The 26,080-nt window shown below is 48.5% G+C and overlaps 1 protein-coding gene and 2 long non-coding RNA genes across 3 annotated transcripts in view; 1 reads left to right on the top strand and 2 right to left on the bottom strand.

Annotated features, from left to right (window-relative positions):
- Positions 1-1,140: 1,140 nt before the first annotated feature.
- On the bottom strand, positions 1,141-15,760 carry LOC115527130. Its single transcript, XR_003972847.1, has 3 exons — positions 15,669-15,760; positions 13,533-13,542; positions 1,141-1,152 (listed from the first exon to the last, which is right to left on the bottom strand). It is a non-coding gene; the product is annotated as an uncharacterized LOC115527130 (long non-coding RNA).
- On the bottom strand, positions 2,051-5,268 carry LOC115527129. Its single transcript, XR_003972846.1, has 2 exons — positions 4,825-5,268; positions 2,051-4,069 (listed from the first exon to the last, which is right to left on the bottom strand). It is a non-coding gene; the product is annotated as an uncharacterized LOC115527129 (long non-coding RNA).
- CASP7 (caspase 7) overlaps positions 6,140-26,080 on the top strand; it is a 31,411-nt gene continuing 11,470 nt past the window's right edge. Inside the window, 2 exon segments of the mRNA XM_030334551.1 lie at positions 6,140-8,273; positions 11,719-11,828. Coding sequence (XP_030190411.1) covers positions 11,719-11,828 — 110 coding nt within the window. The 5' untranslated portion in view covers positions 6,140-8,273.

Genomic DNA, 26,080 nt, shown 5'->3' with positions numbered 1-26,080 from the left:
CGTTAACCACCACTGGACATCTTGAGTATCAGAATCTCTGCATTTTAAAATTTCCTGTCTCCGGGGCACCCGAGTGGCTCAGTGGGTTGAGCATCCGACTTCGGCTCAGGTCATGATCTCACGGTTCCTGAGTTCTAGCCCCACATCGGGCTCGCAGCTGTCAGCACAGAACCTGCTTCGGATCCTCTGCCCGCCCCCCCTCCCCCGGCCCCTCCCCAGCTCACGCTCTCTCTTTCAAAAATAAAGAAAACGTTTTGAAAATAAATAAATAATAAAACAGAATAAAATAAAAGTATCTGTCTCCTCCATCAAAATACAAGTTCCTTCAAAACAGGATCGCTGGTTCTTGTCATTTCTTTCCCTAGTGCCTGGAACAAGGCCTGACACAGAAAAGATGTTCAGTTAAACACTGAGCTGGGAAGGGGTAGTAGGTTGCAAAGCAAGTGGGGAAAAAGCAGAAAGCAGCATTCACACGACACGAAGGAGGGGCTGCAGTCCGGGGTTCCCACAGATAGATAGCGGGGCCCAAGGCTGCTCTCTCAGCAGGAAGGGGACCCCGAGCAGGGACCCCAGGCTCCGGAAGGCTCCCACGCTGAAAGTTGGTGCAGGACTTGAAGTGTTCCCAGAACGTTCTGCTCTTTAACAGGCTTCTCAAGCTTTTCCTGGGTGGCTGGGTGCGAGCCCCAGTAATCACTGAGAAAGGACTCAGAGGGATGAGGAATTACAGTCAGATTCCACGTAAGTTAAAAGCCACTTAACACTTCTCTAAGGGGTGACCTAGCCGCTGCGGTTCGAGGTCGCCCTTGTGAAAACAATTACCAGAATGAAGACGTTGAATTGGATTTGTACCTTTACCTCTGCTTCTAAAAGGCATTTATTAGGAATCAGAAGTCACGAGGAGAACAAGCCCAGTGAACTAGAATCGGACACCTTAAGGAACTCGGGTGACCGCTCACTGCTGGAGCGAGATCCACAGGGCTCCCCTCTGCTTGACAGGCACTGTGGGCGGTCGCTCCTTTGTCCATCCCACCCTGCCCACTTCCGGTAGAGCCCTCCCCCACCTTGCCACAGTGACTACCTAAGCCACCCATCCAAGCCGTAGCCAAGGAGCACACGACACTCGTGTGGCCTTCGGGATACGTTCAGACGTGTCTTAGCCTGGGTTCCCCGCAAAACAGAACAGGAGGCAAAGGCTTATGTCCAAGGACTTTATTTAGAAGTGTAGTGCCAGGGAGAAGAAAAGAGGCGGGAAATGGTGGTGCAGTTGGGGAGGGGGTCAATATGAAGGTTCACTCTCAAAGGAGCCACTGCCTGATATGAGGTGCACTCGACAGCTCGATCGCCATCTTCCAAGAGGCTACATAAACAACTTCTAATCAGGAACATCTGCTACAGGAAGGAAGGGGGAAGAATATACCTCTTGGCCCTTGTCTCCCATTGGTGGGAGTCCCACTGGGTGTTAACTTCCCTACGCGTCCATGCTGTGTATATGCCCGTGGCGTCCCCCAGCATCTTATGCTTCAACAGCGACAGGGGAAAACAACAAAGACAACAGAAGGCCAAAGACACTGTTGGTCGTGCCCCCATGAAGATGGCCAGAGCCCACACAGAGCTACTTGCCAGTGCTGAGGCTGCGTGGATCTAAAGTGGCTCCTGGGGCGCCTGGGCGGCTCAGCTGGTTGAATGTCTGACTTCGGCTCAGGCCATGATTTCACCGTTCATGAGTTCGAGCCCTGAATCCGGCTCTCTGCTGTTGGTACCAACCAGCTTTGGATCCTCTGTCTCCCTCTCTCTCTCTCTCTCTCTGCCTTTCCCCTCCTCTCAAAAATAAACACTAAATAAACCAGTAAATAAATAAATAAATAAATAAATAAATAAATAAATAAATAATAAATAAATAAAGTGGCTCCTGAGAGGTGCCCGATATGCCGTCCAATCACCAGAGAGTCCGAGACTTGGGCTTGGTTGTGGTGAGCCAGGGCCAGGCCATGGAGAATCTTCTGGGTCCTCGATTTGGATGCTTTTGCCAACACTGCCCCACGTTTCTTTGTTTTTTTTTTTTTTTTCTGAAGTCCTGACTCATAGGGACATTGTGATCAGTGAAAAACCCCACATTTCGTTTCAAACGAATCGCTATCATGTTCAGTCTGTGGATAACTGACTTTCTTTATGAACTTAAACGGAGCACTTGTTTATCTCTTCAATTTCGTCCTGTTGATGGAAGCCCCGTTGCTTCAGCAGGTCAAGATCTTTTTGCACCTTGGTTCTGTCATCCAGAAGATGAGGTCATTCTTCCTAGCTCTGAGTCATTTCCAGTGCCCCCCAGGGCCATGGATGTGAAACAGTTTTGAAATTACAGGGAGATGACAAATTCAGAGGGAGGAGAAAGCTCCCGACCCTTCGTTCTGTCCCTGTCACTTTGCTTAGACTGGAATTGTCCCTCCCTCGCTGGGGGGGTGCATGTCTACCTTAGTTTACGTTCTCCCAAAAGCAGATCTTGAGGGGAGGACTTGGTAGTTCATTTGGGGAGTGGTTCCACAAGGCAGGAGTGAGGGTGTGAGTGAGCCACAGAAAGAAGGGCCAATAAAGTCAAATACGTGATTCTGAGCTAATTACCACAGCGCACGGCCTATAACACGTAAAGTAACGTGACGTAACATAACAACGTAACAAGCCGCTACCCCTGCTTTGAGCCGAGACAGACAGTCCCCCACCTTCTCCTCACCCTGGGGCTGAGATCCAAATCTTGCTGAAGAGAGTGTGGCTGTGACTCACTAGATGACAGAGAAGTCACTGTCATGCCGTGCTGGTAGAACTTGCTAGAAATCTGGCCCCTAGAACTTCCTGGAAATCGACTCTCTAGGTTCATAGGGAGGTATCTCAAAACCATGTGAGGGAGTGCCAGGGTTGTTGGATGCTGCCGGCTGGTAGGCAGAGCAGTAGCTGGGCACCAGGGAAGCTCGGTGCGCCACAGAAACCCGAGAAGCCTCTGTAAGAGCCTGATTTTCCAGGAGCACACCAGAGATACTGGTTTTCCTCCTGTAATCTCTGTCCAGCACCCCCTACAGGCAAAGCATAACATGGCAGGGGGAGGGAAGCAAGGAAAACTACATAAAGGGCCCAGGTTAATTTTTACGGAACAGACAAAAAGGGTGAATGCAGAGCTGAGAGACAATTAACTGATAAAAGGTTCAACACGAATTCCCCCTTTCAGGGAATTCTGCCTAAGCCCAGAGTTTCCCACTCTTCCCCTCCACCACCCCCCATTGAAGGAGGCTGCCGGTGCCTCAACCAGAGTTTGGGTTTGGGCTCGTGACTCTTAAGACATTTCTGGGCATTTCTGTTAAACAAGGGATATCCTTCAATGGAGTCCTGTATAAAGTCATAGCCTGGCCTGAGCTGTGCTGTGAAGGATTGGAGAAACATCACTGGTGGCATCCTTTGGGGGTCCTGTGCTCAGCAGGATGGGGGGGGGGGGATTAAGGAGCTCGCCAGGGCAAGAGGAGAGGGCCAGAGGGAAGGGCCGAAGGGACCAGTCCAGGAGCACCCAGGAGTCTAGCCCTGGGGAAACCATTTGAGTAATGGAGTTTGGGGACTTTTCTAGAGAGAGGAGGAAGACTTACATGCTAATCATGTGAGTATGGAAAGGAAGCAGAAGACAATGGCATGGGCCAAGGCTGGAGAGACACAAGAAATACAGTTAGAATGTCACTTGGATCTAAAGTCTCAGTAAAAGTATTATAGAGGGAAAAGTTCAAAATTATTTCTTCTCTTCCATATCTCCATGATTTTACTTGTTAATACTGGGAAAATCCAGCCTCAGAGCAATATCTTTGGGGTTCCCCATGCCAGCCCACACTAAAGAACTGAAAAAAGAAAGTTTTCCTTCAAACCATCTTTCTTAGCCAGCAACGAATTCCTACGTGCAATACAAATATACATTTGCATGATATAACTTACGGTAGAGACTTCTTGAGGATGGAAAATTCATTATTTTTCTAGGCAACCTGATCCCGGTTCTGCCGCTAGGAAGGGTGTGGAAAACTCCTCTGAGCCTCAGATTCTTTATCTATAAAATGAGCAGAGGGAGTAGTAGTTAAGGTCCCTTCCAAATCTAACATTGTGTTTCACTCTATCTCCAGAATAACCTGCAAAAAACGTAAATTTATAAATTAAATTAGAAAGCAACCAATTTTCCTTACTGGTAGTTTTCATTTCTCAAAGGATTCACAACCGAATTCCTTTAAAAAAGCAAATTATCTTAGTGTCTACAGGGACTTAGTTTATCCCCAACATTTTAGAAACATGGATGTTATATAAACTGCCTTAGCCTGTTTGGGCTGCTGTAACAACATACTACAGACTGAATAGCTTATAAACAGCAGGAACTTATTTCACCCGGTCCTGGAGGCTAGAAGTCCAAGATCATGGTGCCGGCATGATGGGGTTCTCCCGAGACCCCCCCTTTGGGGGTGCAGTCTGCAACTTCCGTCTGTGTCCTCACCGGGTGGAAGGGGCTAGAAAGCTCTGTCAGGCCTTTTTTTTATAAGGGCACTAATCCCACTCACCAGGGCTCCACCCTCAAGACTTAAGCACTTCCCAAAATCATGCCTAACTCCTAATACCATCACGCGGAGAGCATCGAATTCCACCATGGGGGCCGTGGGCACAAATTTCCAGCCTATATAACACAGCCATATTGGAAACAGTGTGACTGCTTAAAACATTCGGGAATTCGGGATTTTTGCAGCAGTTAGTAAATTACAGCCATGCCCTGACACTTACCTGGAGCCAGTCCTTCCTAGACCAAGAAAGCGTCCTTACCTGGTGAGATTCTAGAGACGGTTACTTTAGTCTCGGGCCCAGGGTAAAGCCAGCAAACAAAACGACAAGATGTGGTTCTTGCCTGATCTCACGCCACGACGGTGTCCTTTCACTCAAGGTGGTTGAAAGTTCTTCAAAAGCAATTATTTCTGGCACAGGTAGAAGTGTAACTTCTCATACGTTCACACCTCAGTGTGACCCGTTAATTAGTCGCTTCCCTGAGCGGGCTTGGAGACAGAGGCATAGGAGGCGCCGGCTGGAGGCCCAAGGGTGAAGAGCCAGCGTGTGTGTTGCGCGTGTGCATCCGCGCACGTGTGCGGGGCGCAGGGGCAGGAGTGAGGTGGGATCCGGGAGAGCGCACGGTCCCTCCCACGTTCCACTAAGTCACGGCCACATCCCCAGTGGCTGACACTTGGGGGCGCTCAGTAAATCGAGCAGGACAGATTCTGGCACTAACTTCAGACCAGTTCTCCGAGTTAGGAGACGGAGCTCGTCCACGACGACAGAGCGGAGTTCGGGTCCTACCGCCCCCCCGCGCGAACCGAGACGCCCCAGCGAGTGGAAGCCCATCGGCTCCCAGGAGCCCCGCCTTGGAGAAGGTAGCTCCAGCTGCTGCGGGCGCCCGGCACCCAATCCCCGGGGTGGGCACGCCACCAGCACGGACTGGGGTCGGGGGCCCGGCTGGGGAAGAGCCCTCTGGCTGTGGGAACCGGCTCCCCGAACCGGTGCGGAGACCCGAAGGGAGGTGCAGACGGGGGACAGCAGCGGCAGGAGGGGAGAACCCCTGGCGAGCGCCCGACCCTCGAGCGCCGCGAAGTCCGCGGGGCGCGCTCTTCAGGGTGTGCGGCTGCGGTTCCGTGCGCGCCCCGTTTGCCGAGCGCGCTCCCGGGTCCCTTGGAGCGCGCCGGGGGTGCAGAAGGGGCGCTCCCGGGGACTGTGAGCGCGGCGTCGGGATCGCAGAGCTGCCTGCGAACTTTATCCGGCAAGTTCGAGAGGTGCGCGGCCAACTTTGCACGGGCGCCTTTCCCCCGGGCGGTGAACGCGGACAGCGTGCGGACCCGGCCACCAGTTTTGCAGAGGGCGCCCTCCAGGGGCGGTGCGCGCCGGCCGCGCTAGCAGCAGGCGTCGCCCGCTGTCCGGCCTGCCCGGAGCTGCCCCGCGCGACTCCGCCCCCTGCCACGCCGGGGCTTTTACTTTCGCTTTCGTTTGGGCGGCCTCAGACCCTCAGCGCCGAGGGACCGCGACGGACGCCAGCGCTGGCCGCCCCGCCGCCCGCCGCGCCGGGGCCTGGTAACTTCCGCCCCCGCCCCCGCTTGCGCCCCTCCCGCCCGCGTGCGCTCTTTCCCTCCCTCCACAACCGCCCTCCCACCTGGCCCTGCTCCCCCTCTCATCCCCCCAGCCGGCCCGCAACGAAACTTTGGGAAAAGAAAGGGCCCTCGCGCCCCCTGCCCCCCTCCGGCATCGCTGGCTCGGCTCAGCGCGCCCTTCCTTCCCCGCTAACAACCTGGGACTGCAGGGCAGTTCGGGCTGTTCGGGATTTGGAAAAAGGGGGCGTGGATTGAGACGCGAAGGAGGGGATCGAGCTCTCGCAAGACAGGCAGTGAGCGCTCGGGTGTCTGACGGCCCTGGGCGCCAGTCCCCGCGTCCCTGTTTGTCAGCTGTGGGCCTCGGTCCTCCCTGTGCCTGTCTGTTAAATGGGATCGGTGGTGACCGCGGGCTGACGGTTGCTGCCAGGCTGTAAGGAGGTGACAGGTGCACAGCCCCTCCGTCGGAGCTCAGTGCGTTGGAGCTACCGTCGTCCTGGCTGGGGCCCCTGGTACTGAGCTCTTGAAGGTCTCTTCAGGAAGTGAAAAAAAGGCAGGCTGCAGGTCACCTTGCTACCGTTCACCGTTGCACTCAAGTTTAGCGTTTATGGGGCAGTAAAATCGCTTGTGGGTTATTCTGTGTGGGTCATTTCTAGGCCATTTCGCCTGAACTCTTGGCTCTGGCAGGCTGCGTGGCCCTGTCCTTTGTTTACTTACAGGTTATTTCCTCCTTCGGGGGCTACGGCCTGAGCCCTTACAAAGGGGATGAACACAAGAAAATAACAGTAGGCCTGCCCTCTCCAGGCACAGCAGAGGTGAGATAGGCCTGGATTTTCTTGGGTAGGCTGTGGAAAGCCAAGCCTTGGCCTGACTGAAATGATGTGGCCAGGATTAGGCACCTCACTTGGTCAGCACCCTTATTCTGGGTGAACTTGAGTTCACCCAGAAATCAAGCCTAGCCTCATAGGAGTAAGACAGTCGTTGAATGTTTCCTGTCCCTCTGCGCAGCGTTCAGCATCAACCCAGCAAGATGCTGTAGGTTTCAGGCTGAAGACCCTTCTGGCCTAATGTTTGGAGGGGAAACTCTGGGAGGCCTCCCACGGCTGATCCATAGACATAAACCTGAATTTTATGTCTCTGTAGTCAAGTCCAAAGTCCCCTCCACGTGGCTGGGAAGGACAAGCAGTTTAAGCCGCACCCCTGCTTTGACGGAATAGGTCAAGGGTTTACTGAGTGTGCCGTTCCCCTCTGCCTGCAGCACCCCCCGGCCTTGTACCCTCTGGGCTTCCCCTTCTCAGACCTCAGGTCAGATATCTCCTCCCCTGAGAACCTTCCCGAATTCCTCTGAGGCCCAGTCGGGTCCCCCGGGATGGCCACAGATTGTTGGTCCGCATGGCACTCACTACAATCGCAGCCTGACATTTTGCCCTCCTTTTATCACAGTTTGTCCCCCATCAAGGCAGCACCAGGTCAGTTTGCTCACAGCAGTGTCCCCAGCTCCTAGCACACGGCCTGGTGCGTTAGGCTCCCAGTAAGTATTTGAGGAGGAGGAGCTGCCCCAACTCTTCCCAGCACCCCCAACACCATCAGAGCAAAAGTCTGGCTTTCTTAGGAGCTGTTTTGCTTAGGTTTGTCCTTTTTTAAAAAAAATTGATCACGTTGTTTTATCATGATACATCCTAGATTCAGCCTTAAAGACTGGCATTAGCAAAAGGCTCAAGGCTTAATTACCACATGTTGAAGGTAGTGTCTTCTGATGGCTCTTGTATAACTTTAACTTGCTAACTTTAAAAAGTATTTCTGTGCTTTGCTAACAACAATCCACACTGAAAAGTAACTAAGTCTATGTAAAAGAGATGAGATAAAATTATCGAGCGTTTCTGCGTGCCTGGATTCCTGCTTATCTCCTTTGGGAATGGGGTCATCTCTGTTTTCAAGAAACATTTTGCACCCTAATCTGAACGCTCTAACCGCCCCCCCCCGCCCCCCGCTGAACACACAATACACGTTGCTGGCGATGGTGGACGGTTGATGAGATGTTGAGAAACAAGATGGCCACCTGACTTCCCACAGTCATGGTAGAAAGCTCGTGTGGGACCCTCCCTCCCTCTCCGTTCTCTCCTTACTGCCCAGCTCACCCCTCAGGTAAGCTGCAAGGGGACGTGATAATACTACTCAGAACTCCTCACAGCCACTGGGTCAACACTCTGCCATCTTGGATGCCTCCCTCCCCTCAAGCTGGGTTCCTTCTCCCCACCTCCAGAAGTCGTTACTTGTGCTCTGGAGCACAGTGTGTTGTGTCCAGTGGATGCCTTCTTGTTTTCTGACTGAGTGAAAACATCCCTGGGCGAGCCTAACAGAAATGCAGACCTGCATCTGCGCACCCACTCTGTGCAATTGCTCAGAGATTGAGACCAGCAGAAATTAGACTCTGGAGAGGGTTTCCTTTGTTACTGAAAGCCGAGCCCTTCACGGGGAAGGAAACAGGACTGGATGTAGGAAAAACGGCTTTAGTACAGGCTCTGCTAAAACTCTCTTCTAACCGGCCATATCACTTTTAGCAGATTCTCTTCCCTTGCGACATTTGTTTCTTCCAGCTTTCCGTTCAGTTAATATTTCTTTCGTAGGCACCTTTTGGGTGTTGGGCGCTTCTCCCGTGATGAACTTAGAATTGTTGTGTTTGAGCTACAAATAAGCAGAGTGAAAATGAAAAAAAAAAGACAAAGAGAACAGGGGTGGGGGGAGCTGATGAGATAGGTGTAATCAAGGAGGACCTCCCTGTGGAGGTGCCATTTAAGCTGAATTCTGAAGATTGATTATTAGCCCGCTGGACAAAGGTGTCATGTCCAGCAGATGTATGAGTGGTGACTTCCAGAAAGAGAGAACTATGAGCCCTGACAGAACCTGAAATGAGCATGTTTAAGGATGCTGGGAGGCTGCATGGTATAATGGTAACGGGGGGGGGGGGGGTGCTCTGGGTGGGGTGCATGCTGCTGGCTTCAGATCCAAGTCCTGCTCTTTACTCGTAATACAACCTGGGACAAGCTATCTACCTTTTTCTAACCTCACCTTCCTCATCTGTCAAAAAGCAGTGATCATAGGAATGGTCCGACAGCATTGTTGAAAATATTAAATAAGATAACGCTTACAAAGCAATTAGCACAAGCAAATAATAAGTCAGTTTCTATTTTCATTGTTGGTTTCACGTCTTAAAGTAGAGGGAGTAGCAGGTTAGTAAGAGATCCCACTTTTTTTAAATAAAGAGCCAGGTAGCCGTAGCAATCTCTTACTCGACACATCCCCAAAGGCAAGGGAATTAAAAGCAAAAGTGAATTACTGGGACCTTATGAAGATAAAAAGCTTCTGCACAGCAAAGGAAACAACCAACAAAACTAAAAGGCAACCAATGGAATGGGAAAAGATATTTGCAAATGACATATCGGACAAAGGGCTAGTATCTAAAATCTATAAAGAGCTCACCAAACTCCACACCCGAAAAACAAATAACCCAGTGAAGAAATGGGCAGAAAACATGAATAGACACTTCTCTAAAGAAGACATCCAGATGGCCAACAGGCACATGAAAAGATGTTCAGCATCGCTCCTTATCAGGGAAATACAAATCAAAACCACACTCAGATATCACCTCACGCCAGTCAGAGTGGCCAAAATGAACAAATCAGGAGACTATAGATGCTGGAGAGGATGTGGAGAAACGGGAACCCTCTTGCACTGTTGGTGGGAATGCAAATTGGTGCAGCTGCTCTGGAAAGCGGTGTGGAGGTTCCTCAGAAAATTAAAAATAGACCTACCCTACGACCCAGCAATAGCACTGCTAGGAATTTATCCAAGGGATACAGGAGTACTGATGCATAGGGGCACTTGTACCCCAATGTTCATAGCAGCACTCTCAACAATAGCCAAATTATGGAAAGAGCCTAAATGTCCATCAACTGATGAATGGATAAAGAAATTGTGGTATATATACACAATGGAATACTACGTGGCAATGAGAAAAAATGAAATATGGCCTTTTGTAGCAACGTGGATGGAACTGGAGAGTGTAATGCTAAGTGAAATAAGCCATACAGAGAAAGACAGATACCATATGGTTTCACTCTTATGTGGATCCTGAGAAACTTAACAGAAGACCATGGGGGAGGGGAAGGAAAAAAAAAAAAAAAAGAGGTTAGAGTGGGAGAGAGCCAACGCATAAGAGACTGTTAAAAACTGAGAACAAGGGGCGCCTGGGTGGCGCAGTCGGTTAAGCGTCCGACTTCAGCCAGGTCACGATCTCGCGGTCCGTGAGTTTGAGCCCCGCGTCAGGCTCTGGGCTGACGGCTCAGAGCCTGGAGCCTGTTTCCGATTCTGTGTCTCCCTCTCTCTCTGCCCCTCCCCCGTTCATGCTCTGTCTCTCTCTGTCCCAAAAATAAATAAACGTTGGAAAAAAAAAAATTAAAAAAAACTGAGAACAAACTGAGGGTTGATGGGGGGTGGGAGGGAGGGGAGGGTGGGTGATGGGTATTGAGGAGGGCACCTTTTGGGATGAGCACTGGGTGTTGTATGGAAACCAATTTGTCAATAAATTTCATATATATATATAAAAAATAAATAAATAAATAGCGAGCCAGGTAGTAAATATTTTAGGCTTTTCAGGCCATATGGTCTCTGTCACAATTGCTCAACAGGCATGGGTATGCCTGTATTAACAATAAAACTTTATTTACAAAAACAAGTGGTAGGCCGGAGTTTGCCAACTCCAATACTAGATCATAAAGGGTCTTAAAACCCAAGGAGGTGGGTTTAGATTTGAACTGTTGGATCATAGGGATGTCTTGAAGATTCTGGAAGAGGAAAATGATACGATGGGAATCTATCTATTTTGGTAGAACCCGCCGAAAACCGTCTTGACACAGAGAGCGTTTGCTTTTTGCAGGTTGCTAATGTTTTCGAACGGGGTTCAAGCGATGCCAGGCAAAGCTTGAGCACCTTGTCACCTGTCAGGAATGAAGGGGGAGTTTCCTGTTAACAGACCTTCCACAGCTTCTCATACTGGGGGATCCTTTAACAAAATCAGGGACGCCAGATTAGAAGCTCCCTGAGGGCACAGCTTTTGTTCTCTTTGCTGCTGCCTCCCCCCTCTCTGGAACAATGCCTCAAATAGAGTTGGCACTGGAGCGTTTAAATGAATGGTTGGTGCAGGAGCCCTGGAGCCTAAACATGCAAAACTGCTCATCTCCAGGCTTAATCAAAAACCGCAACACCTAGGGGCGCCTGGGTGGCTCATTTGGTTAAGCCTCTGACTCTTGATCTTGGCTCAGGTCACGATCCCACAGTTTTGTGAGTTCGAGCCCTGCCTTGGGCTCTGCGCCGACAGTGGAGAGCCTGCTTGGGATTTCCTCTCTCTCTCTCTCTCTCTCTGCCCCTCCCTGGCTCACGCTCTCTCTGTATCTCTCGAACTAAATAAATAAAATTAAAGAAAAATGTTAGCAAAAAAAAACCTGTGTCATCTAATGAGTGCTGCTTAAAAGGATCATGAGGCCAGTGATGCGCTAGATACCAAGGTTCTGGTTTTTTGTCTTCCTTCCAGATGGCAGACGATCAGGGCTGTGGCGTGGAGCAGGCAACTGGGGACTCAGCAAGCAGAGATGCAGTTGATGCTAAGCCAGACCGGTCTTCCTTTGTGCCATCACTCTTCAGGTACGTTTCCTGGGCTGAAGAGGGGCCCCGGGCCCCTCCAGCCTGCCATGCCTCAGCCATCTCCACACACGCGTGGGGAGAGGGACATTCAGGGCAGGAGGTCCGTGCTGCGCGTGGAAGATTTGCACAGAACCCTGACAGCTGTGTGTGACAACATTAGGGTTCCGGTGTGCACTTCCTGTCTCTGGGGGCAAGCCCAGAGGTGGGGGAAACCAAACTGGCGGGGGGGGGGGGGGGGGCGTCCTCCGGCTCCGCGGCTGTGCATCTGGGCGGCACCTGCCCAGGAGGGAGGGGCTGTCCGCATCAGAGGTGATTTGCAGGCAGCCTCCTTCGGGGCAGAGCCTGGGTTGCTGCTGCCCTTTGGGACCAGGTTTGGCTGCCAGGCAGAATCCAGGGGCATGGGACAGGAGGTTTTAGGGTAGCCCTCCATTGATGGAAGCATGCCGTCTGCTGATTCTCACCTTGTCGTTTCCTGAGTCCACTTCTAAAATTCCAGATCTTGGCATTTAATAATAATAATAACAACAACTTAATTTACTGCGTTTTCGTGTGCTAGCTCAGTATGGCACGCCGTCCTCCTAATCCCCGGAGATAGTTCTATCGCTATCACCATTTCATAGGCAGGGAAACTGAGGCACACAGACGTTTACCAGCTTGCCTCTTTGATGACAATTAATAAATGTCGGAGGGGCGCCTGGGTGGCTCTGTTGGTTAAGCATCCGACTCTGGATTCCGGCTCAGGTTGTAATCTCATGGTTTGTGAGTTCAAGCCCCGCGTTGGGGCTCTGTGCTGACAGTGCAGAGCCCGCATGGGATTCTCTCTCACTCTCTTTCTCTCTCGCTCTCTCTCAAAAATAAATAAATAAACATTTTTTTAAATTAAAAAAAAGTGAATGGTGGACCTGAGATGAGAACGTACATGGTACCACCACCACCCAACAGCTCTCCTGTGCTCTCCATTTAAAAGTAGGAATGCAGGGACCCAGAGGGGCCCCTCACCTCCCCTCACCCTTGGCCATGGGGCGGCAGGCAACAGGGCTTCCTCGCAAGAAGCCGGAGGGCACTGTGGGTCAGAAGCATCAGACTTTTCGGCGTCTCCTAAGCCGAGCCCCACCTGGGAGGGACGGTGACAGAGATCAAAGTTGAGGTTAGGGAGTGCTCCCAAGCAGTTCTCAGGAGGGGAAGAGCCGGTGATGAGGGGCAGCCTGGCTCCCTCCAAACAATCCCAGAGAAACCCTTGGGTCACACCATCCCGGACAGGACTCGGAAAAGTGAGAAGACCTCCACATCCTGGACCTGAGTTCCTTTGGCCTTGGTGGGCATTTAGGGTCAAGGATACCCCATGAAATGAGCAGAACATGCAGCTGCAACTCCTGAGAACTTTCGAAAGCCATAAGGTCAATTGATCCAGTACGAGCCCTTTAGAACAGTGGCCAGCAAATGTTTCGTCAACGGAGCTGCAAAATAACGTTCTAAAATGACACATGCACACACATACTTTTTTTTGGTGTTGTTGTTTGTTTTTTACATTTATTTATTTTTGAGAAACAGAGTGAGACAAAGAGTGAGCGGGGGGCGGGGGGGCAGAGAGAGAAGGAGACACAGAATCCGAAGCAGGCTCCAGGCTCCGAGCTGGCAGCACAGAGCCTGACGTGGGGCTCGAACCCGCGAACTGTGAGATCATGACCTGAGCTGAAGTCGGACGCTCAGCCGACTGAGCCACCCAGGTGCCCCTATCTGCACACACATATTTTAAGGTGACCTATAAATTTCTTGGCAAATAGGTGCAAAGGACGTGAGAATATTTCAGTTTTCCCAGGTCTCTGAGTCTTTGGGTTAAGCAGGTTGCCTCTCGGTGACAGAGAAACAGGAACTGTGTAATTGTCATTTCGGAAGTCTTAGTAGAGCCTTGTGGTATACTTCCCAGAAATTATGAAACCCAGCGGTATGTTGTAAATACTGACATTTGAAAATCACTTCTTTAAATGTATTCAGTGGACTCTGAATCCACAGTACTTTTGTAACCACGTTTCTCCCTTAAAAATGTACACGAGCAAGCTGTCTTTAACAGCTGGAATTTTTGTTGTTTCTTTTTTCCCGGAACTCTTGTTTTTTCGCTTTATTTCCCCCCACAGTATTTTATTCTGCTGTCATAGATTTAGTTGCTTGAATGATCTCCCCATGGTGCATCTCTGTAACCTAAAGGTGTGCATCAATGCATATGCATAAAGGTTTTCAAAATTTTTTTTTTTAAATTTTTTTTTCAATGTTTATTTATTTTTGGGACAGAGAGAGACAGAGCATGAACGGGGGAGGGGCAGAGAGAGAGGGAGACACAGAATCGGAAACAGGCTCCAGGCTCTGAGCCATCAGCCCAGAGCCCGACGCGGGGCTCGAACTCACAGACCGCGAGATCGTGACCTGGCTGAAGTTGGACGCTTAACCGACTGCGCCACCCAGGCGCCCCAGGTTTCCAAAATTTTTAAAAAGTTTTTTTTTTTTGAGAGAAAGAGAGAGACAGAGTGCAAGTGGGGGAGGGGCAGAGCGAGAGGGAGACCCAGAATCTACAGCAGGCTCCAGGCTCTGAGCTGTCAGCACAGAGCCCGACCCGGGGCTCGAACTCACACACCGTGAGATCATGACCCAAGTCAAAGTTGGACACTTAACCGACCGAGCCACCCATGCCCCCCTATGTATGCATAAATTTTAAGACATTTTTCCAGGTATCATGAGTATTACAAGAAATTTCTGCTGTGTTAAGTTACTGAAAATTTCTCCGAGACTAAGTTACTGTCTTGACTCTTATTAATTCACAGTTGATCCAAACAAATGTTGGTAAGTCGTTAGCACTATTAAATCATTTTTCATCAAGATAATTATTAAATAGAAATTGCATTTAAATTGCAACTTATAATGGGAAAGCGGGCTTTTCAAAAGCTAGCTTATGCATACGTGGATAAATGAGAGCCATTGCCAGGATAAGGAAGTGTTCAGTTATCCCCTCTTTTGCCTGTTTGTCGTTTTTAGAGGTAGAAGCGCTAGGAAACCATGAATAAGTACGTGGGATGGCAACAGTTTTGTGATAATAATGTCACTTAATTCTTTGAATTCCTTCTAAGTTCTGTGCCAAAGAATGACAAATCAATTAGGTCCTTCAATTGTATCGAAAATAATTACAAATTACTTGACTTACAAAAGGGTTATTCTGCCCTTAGAAACATTGATTTTTTTTCCGTTAATGGGAAGTATGCTCAAAAGGCTTTACCAAAACTTCTCAAAAAACTGTTAATTAAACCTGTTCCTCTTTAGTTGGAGGCAAATTGTTTAACCCAAAATATTCCCAACAGAGATAAGATAATTAAAGTAGCGATGATAAACATTTGTCAGTATCCTTTTTTTTTTTTTTTGATAAAAAGCTTTTAAACTGTCTGCTTTCTGAAATATTTCATGGTTAAGACCTTAGAGCTGCGAATGTAGCTCATTCACTTACGTAAAATGTCTGCTGTATATTTTAGTTGACAAAGCCAGTCCTTCTTGTCAAACTAATCTGCCACACCAGATTTGCTTTCAACCAATAAAGGTCTGATACCATTTCCAGTTCAGCAAATGTGTTATAAGGCATCCCTGTGACAACCGTCTTGTTTCTAATTCTTAGAGGATGGATTCACGGATGGATGGATGGATGGATGGATGGATGGATAGATGAATGGAAGAAAGGAAGGTTGGATGGATAGATGTAGGGTGGGGAGGGAGGGAAGGAAAGAGGAAGGAAAGGGCACAAAGAAAGCTGGATGCTGTGTTCACTTCTCTCAGTGTTTATTTGCTTTGCTGTCACAGAACTCTAGCTCAAAAGTGATAGTGTCTTTGGAAATAATCAGGAAGTGAAAAAGGCAAAGTCATTATTTAAGAGCCACAACGTTCCCTTTCCATTCTATAGTTATTTTTATTCAGTATATTTTGTAAACACATCATTGAATTTTGAACAGCCCAGGGTGGCCCCAAACAGCCCTATTTCTAATGCTATCCTTCACCCTTATTAGACTCTTGTGTAAATAGCCCATTACAGTGCCTGATTCAAGGAGACCCACAGATACTTATATTTGAGTTGTCTATTAGATGATGTGGAGGTTTTGACACCATCTAAGAATTAGGGTGGATGAGAATTCTGCTCTTCTTTTACTTGGTGGGAGATGGGAAACAGGGGAGGCAGGATCTCAGGCAAACCAGTTTTCGGAAAAATACACATGCAAGTTGAGGATCTGATCATGAATTCCCTTAAAATATCCTATGTCTGCACCCCTTGGAAGGTCTTTGAGTGCCCTGTTTGAACACCTCTGCCTTAAGATGCATCATTTTACGGAAGAGACATGGTCTGTGGTATTGGGGTTTTTACCCCCTTAAGTCCTTTGGAAAGGTCAGTAAGCTCAGGTAATTTTCTGTATTCTAGTTCGCTACCTTTTTATAGCATGGCTGATAGTGACATCAAGCTTCATTTATCAAAATAAACAATTATCCTTGCAAAATATTTGAATTCAATTCCATTTTCCAATCAAATATTTGAATTAAAGTAAATGGGCAGGGGCCGGACTTTAGAAGGGTTTGTCTGTCAGTCATATTAAGGATTTGGAATCCTAAAGAACAAGGAAGTCATGGAAAAGTTTAAGTAGAGTGACTTGATCAACCATACCTACCAAAAAAAAAAAAAAAAAAAAAAAAAAAAAAAGTGCCTTGAGCAGCAGAGCTGCAGTGCGGGGCAGGGCCTGAAGGGGGTGCTGTTGCAAATTCTCTGGGCGAGAATGGGAGCGAAACGCCAGCCGAATACGACAGGTGGAGTCTTCGCCTTTGGCCCCAGATGTGCCAGACTTTGTGACCAAGAGGGTTGAAGGGCTGAAGAGGGGAGAGGCGAGGAGGAAAGTGGCACCTGGACCCCAGGGAATAGCTGAAGTCATATAGTGACCCCTGAACTGTCTGGCTAGGAAAGGGATGACGAAATCCATTATTTCTAACAGAAAAACCGGTGTTTGCCACCTTCCATTGCTTCCCTGAACATATCTGCTGCCTTGGCCCTGCTGCCCGAGAGCGCAGGACGGATTTGGGTGGTGCCTGGGACTTGGCATGTGATGGGACCAGACCCTAAGTGCAACTCCAGACAGTCGGATTTGCCGCAAAGAGCAGGTGTCCACTGTCACACGTGACTGGTCAACACCGTCTACTTTCACTTCTGTTACTTAAGATTCTAAACGGGAGTTGTTTATTCTGCTGAATTTAATTCATTGGGGTGACCTGAAAATGGCAGAGCAAACGGTCCACCTCCACGGAGTGAGGGACGCTAAGTATGCCACAGGTCCGACGTGTGGGTGCATCAACCACTGCGCTGGAGTGCTCCCCCCAGCTGATGGTGGGCACCCTATGCAGACTGTCCTGTCCCCAGCTCCTTTCTTGGGGCGTCAGAATTGCTATCAGGTGGCACCTCTTGCCCCTCTCTAATTGAGGACATGTGCCCTCCCCTGGAGACCTCAAGGATTCTGGGAAACAAGTCTCCTTTTTCCCCCCAAAGCTTGGGAGGACCCAGTGGCCCCAGGTAGTTCCAAGCTCTCAGACTTGTCTTGGCTTTTTCGCCTCACTGTCACTAGATGGCGCCACAGCCTCGTTTTATTTCCATTCCATTGGACCCTGAGTAAACCCAACTGCTCTTTAACTTAATTTTTTTTTTTTTTTTGAAAAACAAGAATGCATTAAAATGTTTTCTTATTTCCCGATTATTGAAGAACAGTTGGAAAACATAGGAAACCGCGAAGGAAAGACATGTAAGGTATTAAGTTAAAATTAGTAAAAGTGTTTTAATTAGTTAAAATTAGTAGAAGTAAAAAGAAAAAAGGAGAAATCGGTATATGCACAGCCTGCATTCATTTTGAGCCATTGTTTAAGGAACAAGGCCTAAAGTCATCTGCGAACTTATAGAGGGATTCTTCTTGAAGTAAAGGTAACCCAAGCACCTGGCACAGGTTACCGGCCATCCGTGTTAGCAGTGTGGTCCCTGCCCTGAATGTAAACTCAGGTTCTTCTAGAATGTCTAGGCATGGCTACAGAAAATGGCTAATGGCTGAGAATAGCTAATTGCTGAATTGTAGTATATTAGGAACTATGGGAGGAGGAGGGAGAGCCAGAGGAGTTGGAAGTTGAGTTATCAGGGCCCAGGAAGAGCCCCAGCGACAGTGATGGTCAGGCCAAGCTACAAAGCACACAGATTCTTAGAAAGTGAGTGGAGGCCCACAGCCTGGTGGCACCACACCGGGAGCCATCGAGGGTACGAGACCAGGCCCCACCCAGCAGCCTCACACATGTCCTCTCGCAGGCATACCTCAGCTCTGAAATCAGAGGCTTAGTTCTGCTCAAGGTCAGCATTGAGGGAAATAAAAGACAAAGTAGCAAACAGATTTCATGCACTCAGATTTCCCCCGGGCCCTGGTGGAGCCTTTGTGTCCCTGCAAAGAGGTTTGCTTATCTTTCCATTTACCAGGTGAAGGGGGCAGGAGAAAAGCCTCATTTTTGAAACTTGATAAATCCCCTGTTTTTGAGACGCTGGTTCAGATCCCATGGACTTTGTCTTCCATATCATCTTCGTGCTCTGCCTTGTGTGCTCTTCGAGTGTATTTAATGGATGCCACAGGGTTATAATTCTTTTTCCTGCATTGCAACTTGGGTTTCTCCACCAGTTAAGTGTTATATGTAAACAGATCCCTGTAAAAAATGTGTGTTATTTGCATAATTATAAGAAAGATCCTGGTGGCCTGTCTTTTCATTTGGAGGGGAGGGTGTTTCAGAAGAAGCAATGCTTTGGAATTAAAGAACAGAACAAAGATAGCAGACCTTAACTCATTCCAAAGAATATGTTAAGCAAAAGCCATTCGATCACACCCACTGATTAAGAGAGGCCAGGTCTGGGCCCCCTAAAAGAAAGAGAATGGTAAAATATACCCAGGGAGTTTACTTTTCAATACAGGAAGTCTTCGAATTCATACTACAGAATACTGGATGCCTGTCTCCGAAATTTGTACGTAGACCGTACTAACGATTTAATGCTGTAATAAATCTTGAAGCAGTGATGACTTTAGAATGGCAACAATGGAGGCGTGGAGGTGGACATCCCAGGTTCTGGTTCTGGCCTTGCCTCCCAATCACTAGTTGAGGTACCAGCAAGTCCTTTGACCTCTTTGAACCTCAGTTTCTGCCTCTGCATAATAGGTATATGAATACCTGTCCACTGGATTGCTTATGAGAATTGAATACAGTAACTGTCAGCTTACTGAACTGCCTGATGAGGAAGAAACTGTACATGATTCCTGACAGGGAAGAAATCATAGAACCGTAACGTTAAAACTGGAAGACGCCTTAAAAATGTGATTTATCGGGGCGCCTGGGTGGCGCAGTCGGTTAAGCGTCCGACTTCAGCCAGGTCACGATCTCGCGGTCCGTGAGTTCGAGCCCCGCGTCAGGCTCTGGGCTGATGGCTCAGAGCCTGGAGCCTGTTTCCGATTCTGTGTCTCCCTCTCTCTCTGCCCCTCCCCCGTTCATGCTCTGTCTCTCTCTGTCCCAAAAATAAATAAACGTTGAAAAAAAAAAAAAAATGTGATTTATCCAGCTCCCTCCCATAACAGTCAAGGACGGTGAAGATCAGAGAGGTAAAGTACTTTACCCATAGTCACCCAGCAAGACCAGCACCAAGACCTGGGTCTAACTTGGGGTCCAGCGATTCACCCCATACATCAAGTGCCAGTCACAACTGCATTGGCGTTGAGCTGGTCAGCCACGTTAATCCACCAGCAGAGCGGGTTTTTTCTTCTACCCAAGTGGGTCAGCAAATTTAATTCTTCGTGGAAATTGCTCCCTTTCTGCCCTGCTTCAGCTGAGGGCTTGGCCAGAGTTCCAGCAGGGCTAGCGATGGGCGTTCTGATAGAGGGTCAAGTGCCCGTTTCAGGAGCAGAGAACCACACCTCTAAAGCATGGTGACGGGATCCAGAGACTTTGAAGCTTCCCCCACATGCAGAATAGCTCCAGTTATTCTAGGTTATTGCTCTTCTAGAAGGGAAATCATGAGCTAGCTGTATGGTTAAAAGAAAAAAGTGAAGAAGGGAAGTAAATGATCAGGTTTTCATAGTAATAAAAATGTTAAAACACCATTTGTGCAGAATTAAGCCTAGGTGCAGAAAAGTACTATGAAACTTAAGACCTGTTGTTTCTCGGGGGAACACGCGGTCACAAGTAAGAGTTGTGCAGTGTGGCCTTGCCTGTTCAAACCCCGAGCTTGCTGGGGCTCAGGGTGTTCTGTCTGGCACGCATGTGTAACAGTGGGTTTGTCTGTTGCTCCACAGATGAGGAAGAATGAGGGCCGGGGCACCTGGGTGGCTCAGCGGGTTAAGCATCCGACTCTTGATTTCTGCTTAGGTCACGATCTCACGGTTTGTGAGATCGAGCCCCACCTCGGGTTCTGCACTGACAGCACGGAACCTGCATGGGATTCTCTCTCTCCCTCTCTCTCTGCCTCTCTCTTTCTTTCTCAACATAAATAAGCATTAAGAAAAAAGAGAGAGAGAACTGAGTCCTGTTAGCTGTTCTGAATTCTAGAGCCCCCCGCCATCATACAGACAGCAGTTTGAGGCTGTTTCAAGAGAATTCTGTCCTTTATCTCCCTCCTGCATTTTTTTTTAAATTCTTTTATCAATTTTTATTGTCAGAGGTCTCTCTGCTTTGTTTTCCAGGGGAGGAGGCAAGTGATGTGAGAAGGGGAAGGAATCTTTCCCTCCATAGCCTATTTTAAATGGACTTTGTTCCCCAAAGTAAGCGTATGTTTGCAAATCTGGGTTCCAGAACAGAATGTGTGGAGCCAGATTTCTCTCTGCTCACAGACCTGAGCGTGACCGAGGGTTCGGTTTGCCCAGGATATCAGGTGTTATACCTCTGCTCTGTCAGTGACACACCTTTCACTGACCGCGACCTTGAACCAGGAAATTGAGAAAAGCATCATTGTGAGCAGTTTGCTTAATAAGGGTGTTGTTTTTACGTGTTCACACTTTCCTCCTTGCATTTGGAGGGGTGAGATGGGGAAGGGTAGTAACTCCTGGATCATTCACTTTGTTCAAGACGATTGAAAACGATTTATATGCCTCATTTGACAATTAAGGTCTTTGGCTTGCCTCTGTAGTCTTTTATTATTTGTACGAATGCCTTGCGTGCTTTTATAAGGCGAAAAATAACCTCAAGCACTTGGACTCTGATTCACCACAAACTCCCCTCCGATTTTTGTTCATTTACTTACATATAATTTTGCCACCTCCTGTAGCTTGGCACTTTGTTGGGTTGCCCACATCTGCACGCTCATCACTTTAAATAGCCGTGTGGTATTTTATTCGACTGAATCTCAGTCTCTTGCTTAGCCATTCCCGTTTCCATGTTTTCACTCTTAAAAATGGTGCCGCTGGCTGCATCTTTGTGGAAGTTTGGGGTATTGTTTCCCCCCCACTTCAGATCCCATGCTCCTAGAAAGTCACTTTTTCTCTAGGGAGCTGTCCCGGGGTGGGGAGAATGCAGCCGTGTGGAGCCTGGGCATTTCTGCCGGTCAGCAGAGAAGGGGGAGGCCAGTGTGACTTTCCCAGCCCCAGCGTGAATGGTCCTATGGAAAACTCCAGTGTGCGGTTCACTGCTGATTCAGTCACGGGCCTTCAGGGCCAGGCGGGCTGTGCCAGTCTCCTGTCCCCTGCTGAGCCCCGAGCATGTTGAGTTTTTATTATTACAGAGAAGAAGGAAACCCGCTGCCCAGAGTTGCCGGGCGAAGCCTAGTTCTGATGCACAGGGGGGTCCTTTCGGATGGAGACACGAGGTACCGCCTTCAGTCTTTCCTTTCCTCTCTGCCTTGCTCTGTGCCTTGGTATGTCAGGACTGTCGGGGATACCCGCTGTTAAAATGTTGAAACCATGAATGAATCATCCCAAAAATATTTAGACAAAGCAGCTACGAAAACCAGAGCCCTAGTTCCGAATGGAACAGCCCTGGGGAAATGTGTGCCTGGTGGTGTGTTTACTTTCCTGCTGATGAATGTCTGCAAACAGATAGAGCTTCTGGGGATCCTATTCATGGAGACGCTTTAGAAAATAAACAGTAGCAGGTTTGCGTGCTTCTATTCCCTTCCAAATATAGAAAGGTATAATTCACATCTCGAGCAGCCTAGGGGATCTGGACGAGGATAAAACCTGTATTTATCCACTCCGGTGATGGGGAAAATTATACTCACGCCCAGAGTGGATTGTAAAAGTTCATTGTGCCCTTACTGAGGTTTTTTTTACTTCTTCGCAAAGTAGGCAGAGTATTTTTGTCCTACAGTGGTTTCTGGTACAGGTTGCTGTAGGCTCTTCAAGGATGTCTTTTTTGTATAAATAACCATCAGGGCTTGTTTGTGATTTTGTGCCTCTTGACTTTGTTGAAATGACTGAGTTGCCCTCGCACTGCAGAATTTGAGGTTCCAAAAAACAGGTCCCTAACCGAAGAAGTTAGGATAATCTAGTTTCTTCCTGATAATCAATGCTGGCATTGTCTGTGTTCTTAGCAGAGATTTGAGCCTCTCGGAATGTGTCTGGGAAGAGAAGATAATGGTACTTGCTCATACTGGTGAGGAAATGCAATACCAAGAAAAAATAAAAGACGGTTAGGAAGCATTGGTATTCGATTGACTGCCCGTTGCATTTTAGTGCACACTTTTGAACAGTTGCTAAGTTCTGCCAGGTTATGGTAGTTACTGCAATCTTGTTTGGCCCTAAGAGCAGTGATTTCATGGCCAGATTTATTTATTTTTTTAATCTGTGGCCAATTGTGAAACCCAGGAGCTTTTAAGAGGATTTAGAACTTTTAATTCACTGTTCTGGTTTGTCATGAGCCTTGCACTTGTGAGCAAGAATCCTGTGTTTCTTCTCAGCATAGTAATCTTGGCCAAAGTCTTCAGAAAGTGAAAAAGGTCAGGATAAAAGCTAGGTTTATCAGCAGAGAATTAGCGAAGGCAGAGGAGAAGGGGTGCGGTGGGGAGGGCGGGGGCGCAGGTAGTTTGGAAAGTGGTAGAATCTGACTTAAATACTGTGGCCAGTTTTTATTTACTGTGTCTTTCCCTGCCTCTCATCTATACTTTGCAGAATAAATGGGATAATGATGTTGAACAGGCTTTGTAAAGCATAAAACACTATTCAGTGATATTAGTGATGCTTGTTCCTGGTGACTTAGGGAATGTCTGGAGTGGTTCCTCCTCCCCCGTTGGCGCGGTTTGTCAGATTCAGGACAAAGACTGGTTTTCCAATGATCTGGTCCTGGGGTCTCTGTGCCACAGCAATTCCGTGCTCTAGGCTCTTCTGCAGAAAAGTCCTATCAACCCAGGAAAACAAGAATATCCACTTTCAGAAGATCTTATCTCTGGGGGAGGATCACCAGCTGAAGAAGTTTCCAATCTGATAAATGTGAAAGAAAGAAAGAAAGAAAGAAAGAAAGAAAGAAAGAAAGAAAGAAAGAAAGAAAGAAAAAGAAAAAAGAAGTTTCTAATCTGGGTCTTTGAAAGCTTCTTAGCAGCCTTCTCGTTCCCCACCCCTGGGAGAACCTGGCCCCGCTGAGCTGTGGACCGTTACCATCTCTCTGCGGTGGCTAATTAATTAGCACAGTCTCTTTGGAGCCCTTGAATCGCCTGCTTCTGTCTGATAGCAGTTGTTTATCTGACGGTCTGCCTGGCTCTAGCAATTGATTTCCAAACAGACAGTAACTCTTTAAGAGCTATTGGCACCGGGATGGCAAAGCTTCCCTCCCCTGACTCTGAGTTACTGTGCCACCAAGGCCACGCAGGGGACCCGCCGAACACCGTGCCAACGAGGAAGAGCAAAGGTGGCGTTGCACACACAGTGGCATTTCCTGGAAGCGTCTCAGTTGCGTTGTCCAAGTAACAGCGGTGTAACATTTCACTTGACTGTCACCCCTAGGAGACCTCGCAGTTTTCACGGAAAGCTGGACCCTAAATACGGTCTCGCTGCTGCCGATTGGCACCTTCCCCAGGCCGTGCTTCCCGAGGTGTATCTGGTCCGAGTTTCTGGCCAAGAACCGAGGGTCCCAAAGGCCGTGCCCACGTGGAGAGTGGTGTCTGAGAGCGGAGGGTGAGCTGGCCCTGGGGACCGCAGTGAGAGCTGAGGGTCCGGGGAGCCCAGGCAGCAGGCAGACAGGCTAGTGCTGAGGCCCTCACATGTCAGAGGCGACCGGCTCCATGAAGACACCCAGGTCCGGCTCTGATCCTCTAGGTCTAAGCTTGAGGCCCCGGGAATCTGGATGTTAATAGAGACAAGAAATGTGGGAATAGGAAACTTCGTGTTGGACCTGTGAGTGAATCTGGGCTCTCTACCCCTGTGTGGCTTTGTGTTCTCAGGCAAGCTAATGTCATGGGGCCAGCACCTGACAGAGTGGTCGTCAAGAGCACATGAGGTAACGTATACAAGGCAGTGAGCGTTCCAGAATGGTCCTTCTTAGAACTGTGTTTATTACCAGCACGGTTATTGACACGGAGAGGAGGAAAAAGCTCAAAAGGCTAAGGAAGAAAATCACGTGTAAGATCACAGTGAAAAACAGAAACACGGTGTCTCTTTAACAAGTAGCACAAAAAAAGTCTGAATCCAGTAATCTTCAACATAAGCCAAGTAACGGAATCTGTTTGCAGCAGGTGATTTTTAACTACTGAATCATTTTTTTTTTAATTTTTTTTTTTTTTTACATTTCTTTATTTTCGAGAGACAGAGAGAGACAGAGCACAAGTTGGGGGAGGGGCAGAGAGAGAAGGAGACACAGAATCCGAAGCAGGCTCCAGGCTCTGAGCCATCAGCCCAGAGCCCGACGCGGGGCTCGAACTCCCGGACCGCGAGATCGTGACCTGGCTGAAGTCGGACGCTTAACCGACTGCGCCACCCAGGCGCCCCGCTACTAAATCATTTTTATTGTAACCTTTTGAATAATTAATTCAGTCACATGTACTAAAAAAGATATACAGTCAAATCCTTCCTCCTTCATGCTGCCCTTGCCCCAGGGCCCCTATTCCACAGGTAACCACTCTTCGTGATATACAACTACCATTAGTAATAATAACATTTAGGTACTATTTTCTGCAGGCCATAAGCTGTTCTGAGCGCTTTTTGAATATCAGCTTGTTTATAAGCTGGGAGGCAGATGTGGTAATTTTGTTCTTTTTACAAACGAGGAATCACAGAGGGGTTAAGCAACTTGCTGATCTCTCGGCTCTGTAGTAGAGCCGGGTTTCAGAGCCAGGCAGCCCAGCCCTGGAATTAATGAGTTTACCCATTATGTCACCCTTCAAGAGTCTTTATGCAGGTACAATCGCATGTAAACGTAGATTTTCCCCTCGTCTTCCCCCAAAGGGTGGTGTACCATTGCCGTCGTTTTGTCCCTCTGTTTTCTTTCATACTTAACCTCCGCCTTGGAAATGATCCCACGTAGGGACACAGAGAACTTCCTCATTCTTCCCTGCGGTACCGTGTTATTTTGATTAAACACCCTGCCCTTCGCGGTTCGTCCAGGAAGTAGAGACTGAACTGGATCTTTGTACCTGTCTGCAGGTCATTATGGGAGGGGCCGACCGGACACATTTGTGTCTTCCAGCCAGGTCTTTTCACCGAGGCACGCTGTGAAGGTCCACAGTTGGAAATAAGAGCCGCGGCGGGGGTGGGGGAAAGGGAAGAAAACCCGCCAGGCCACGAGTGTCTCCAAATAGCCTTAGGGGTCACGCACAAGAGAAGTGCCGCAGTGAAATAACTGTCCTGTGTGGGTAAACATGCAGCAGCTAGGGGCTATCCTAAAAGAGTCGCCTCTCAGAAGTCATTTCTCTTCCCAAATGTGAGGCTGTACTTAATATCTCTGCAGCAGCCTTGCAGGCAGAATGGGAAAAATGGAAGTGAAGGCCTTGCTCTCCCTGGAGTCTTTGAAGGGAGAATGGGACAGAAAGGGCGCTAATCCCCAGGAGAGGGTGCTGGGAAGCCTCGAGGCTAGTCAGTGAGGGACTCTGATCTCTTGGACTCTGATTCTAGCAGAATGTATCTATTCTGCCGTGGGCTTCGGGCCACATTTTTTTTTTTTTTTTTTTTTTGTCCTGGTGCTCTGTCCATCTTGACAACCCTTTCGTCCTTTTGTCTGTCCAGTTACATGCTTTAACCCGGTCACAGGGGTTGCTT

This window comes from Lynx canadensis, chromosome D2 (genome assembly GCF_007474595.2).
Source record: "Lynx canadensis isolate LIC74 chromosome D2, mLynCan4.pri.v2, whole genome shotgun sequence".
NCBI classification, from domain to species: Eukaryota; Metazoa; Chordata; class Mammalia; order Carnivora; family Felidae; genus Lynx; species Lynx canadensis.
This window is presented reverse-complemented; position numbering and strand designations above follow the sequence as displayed.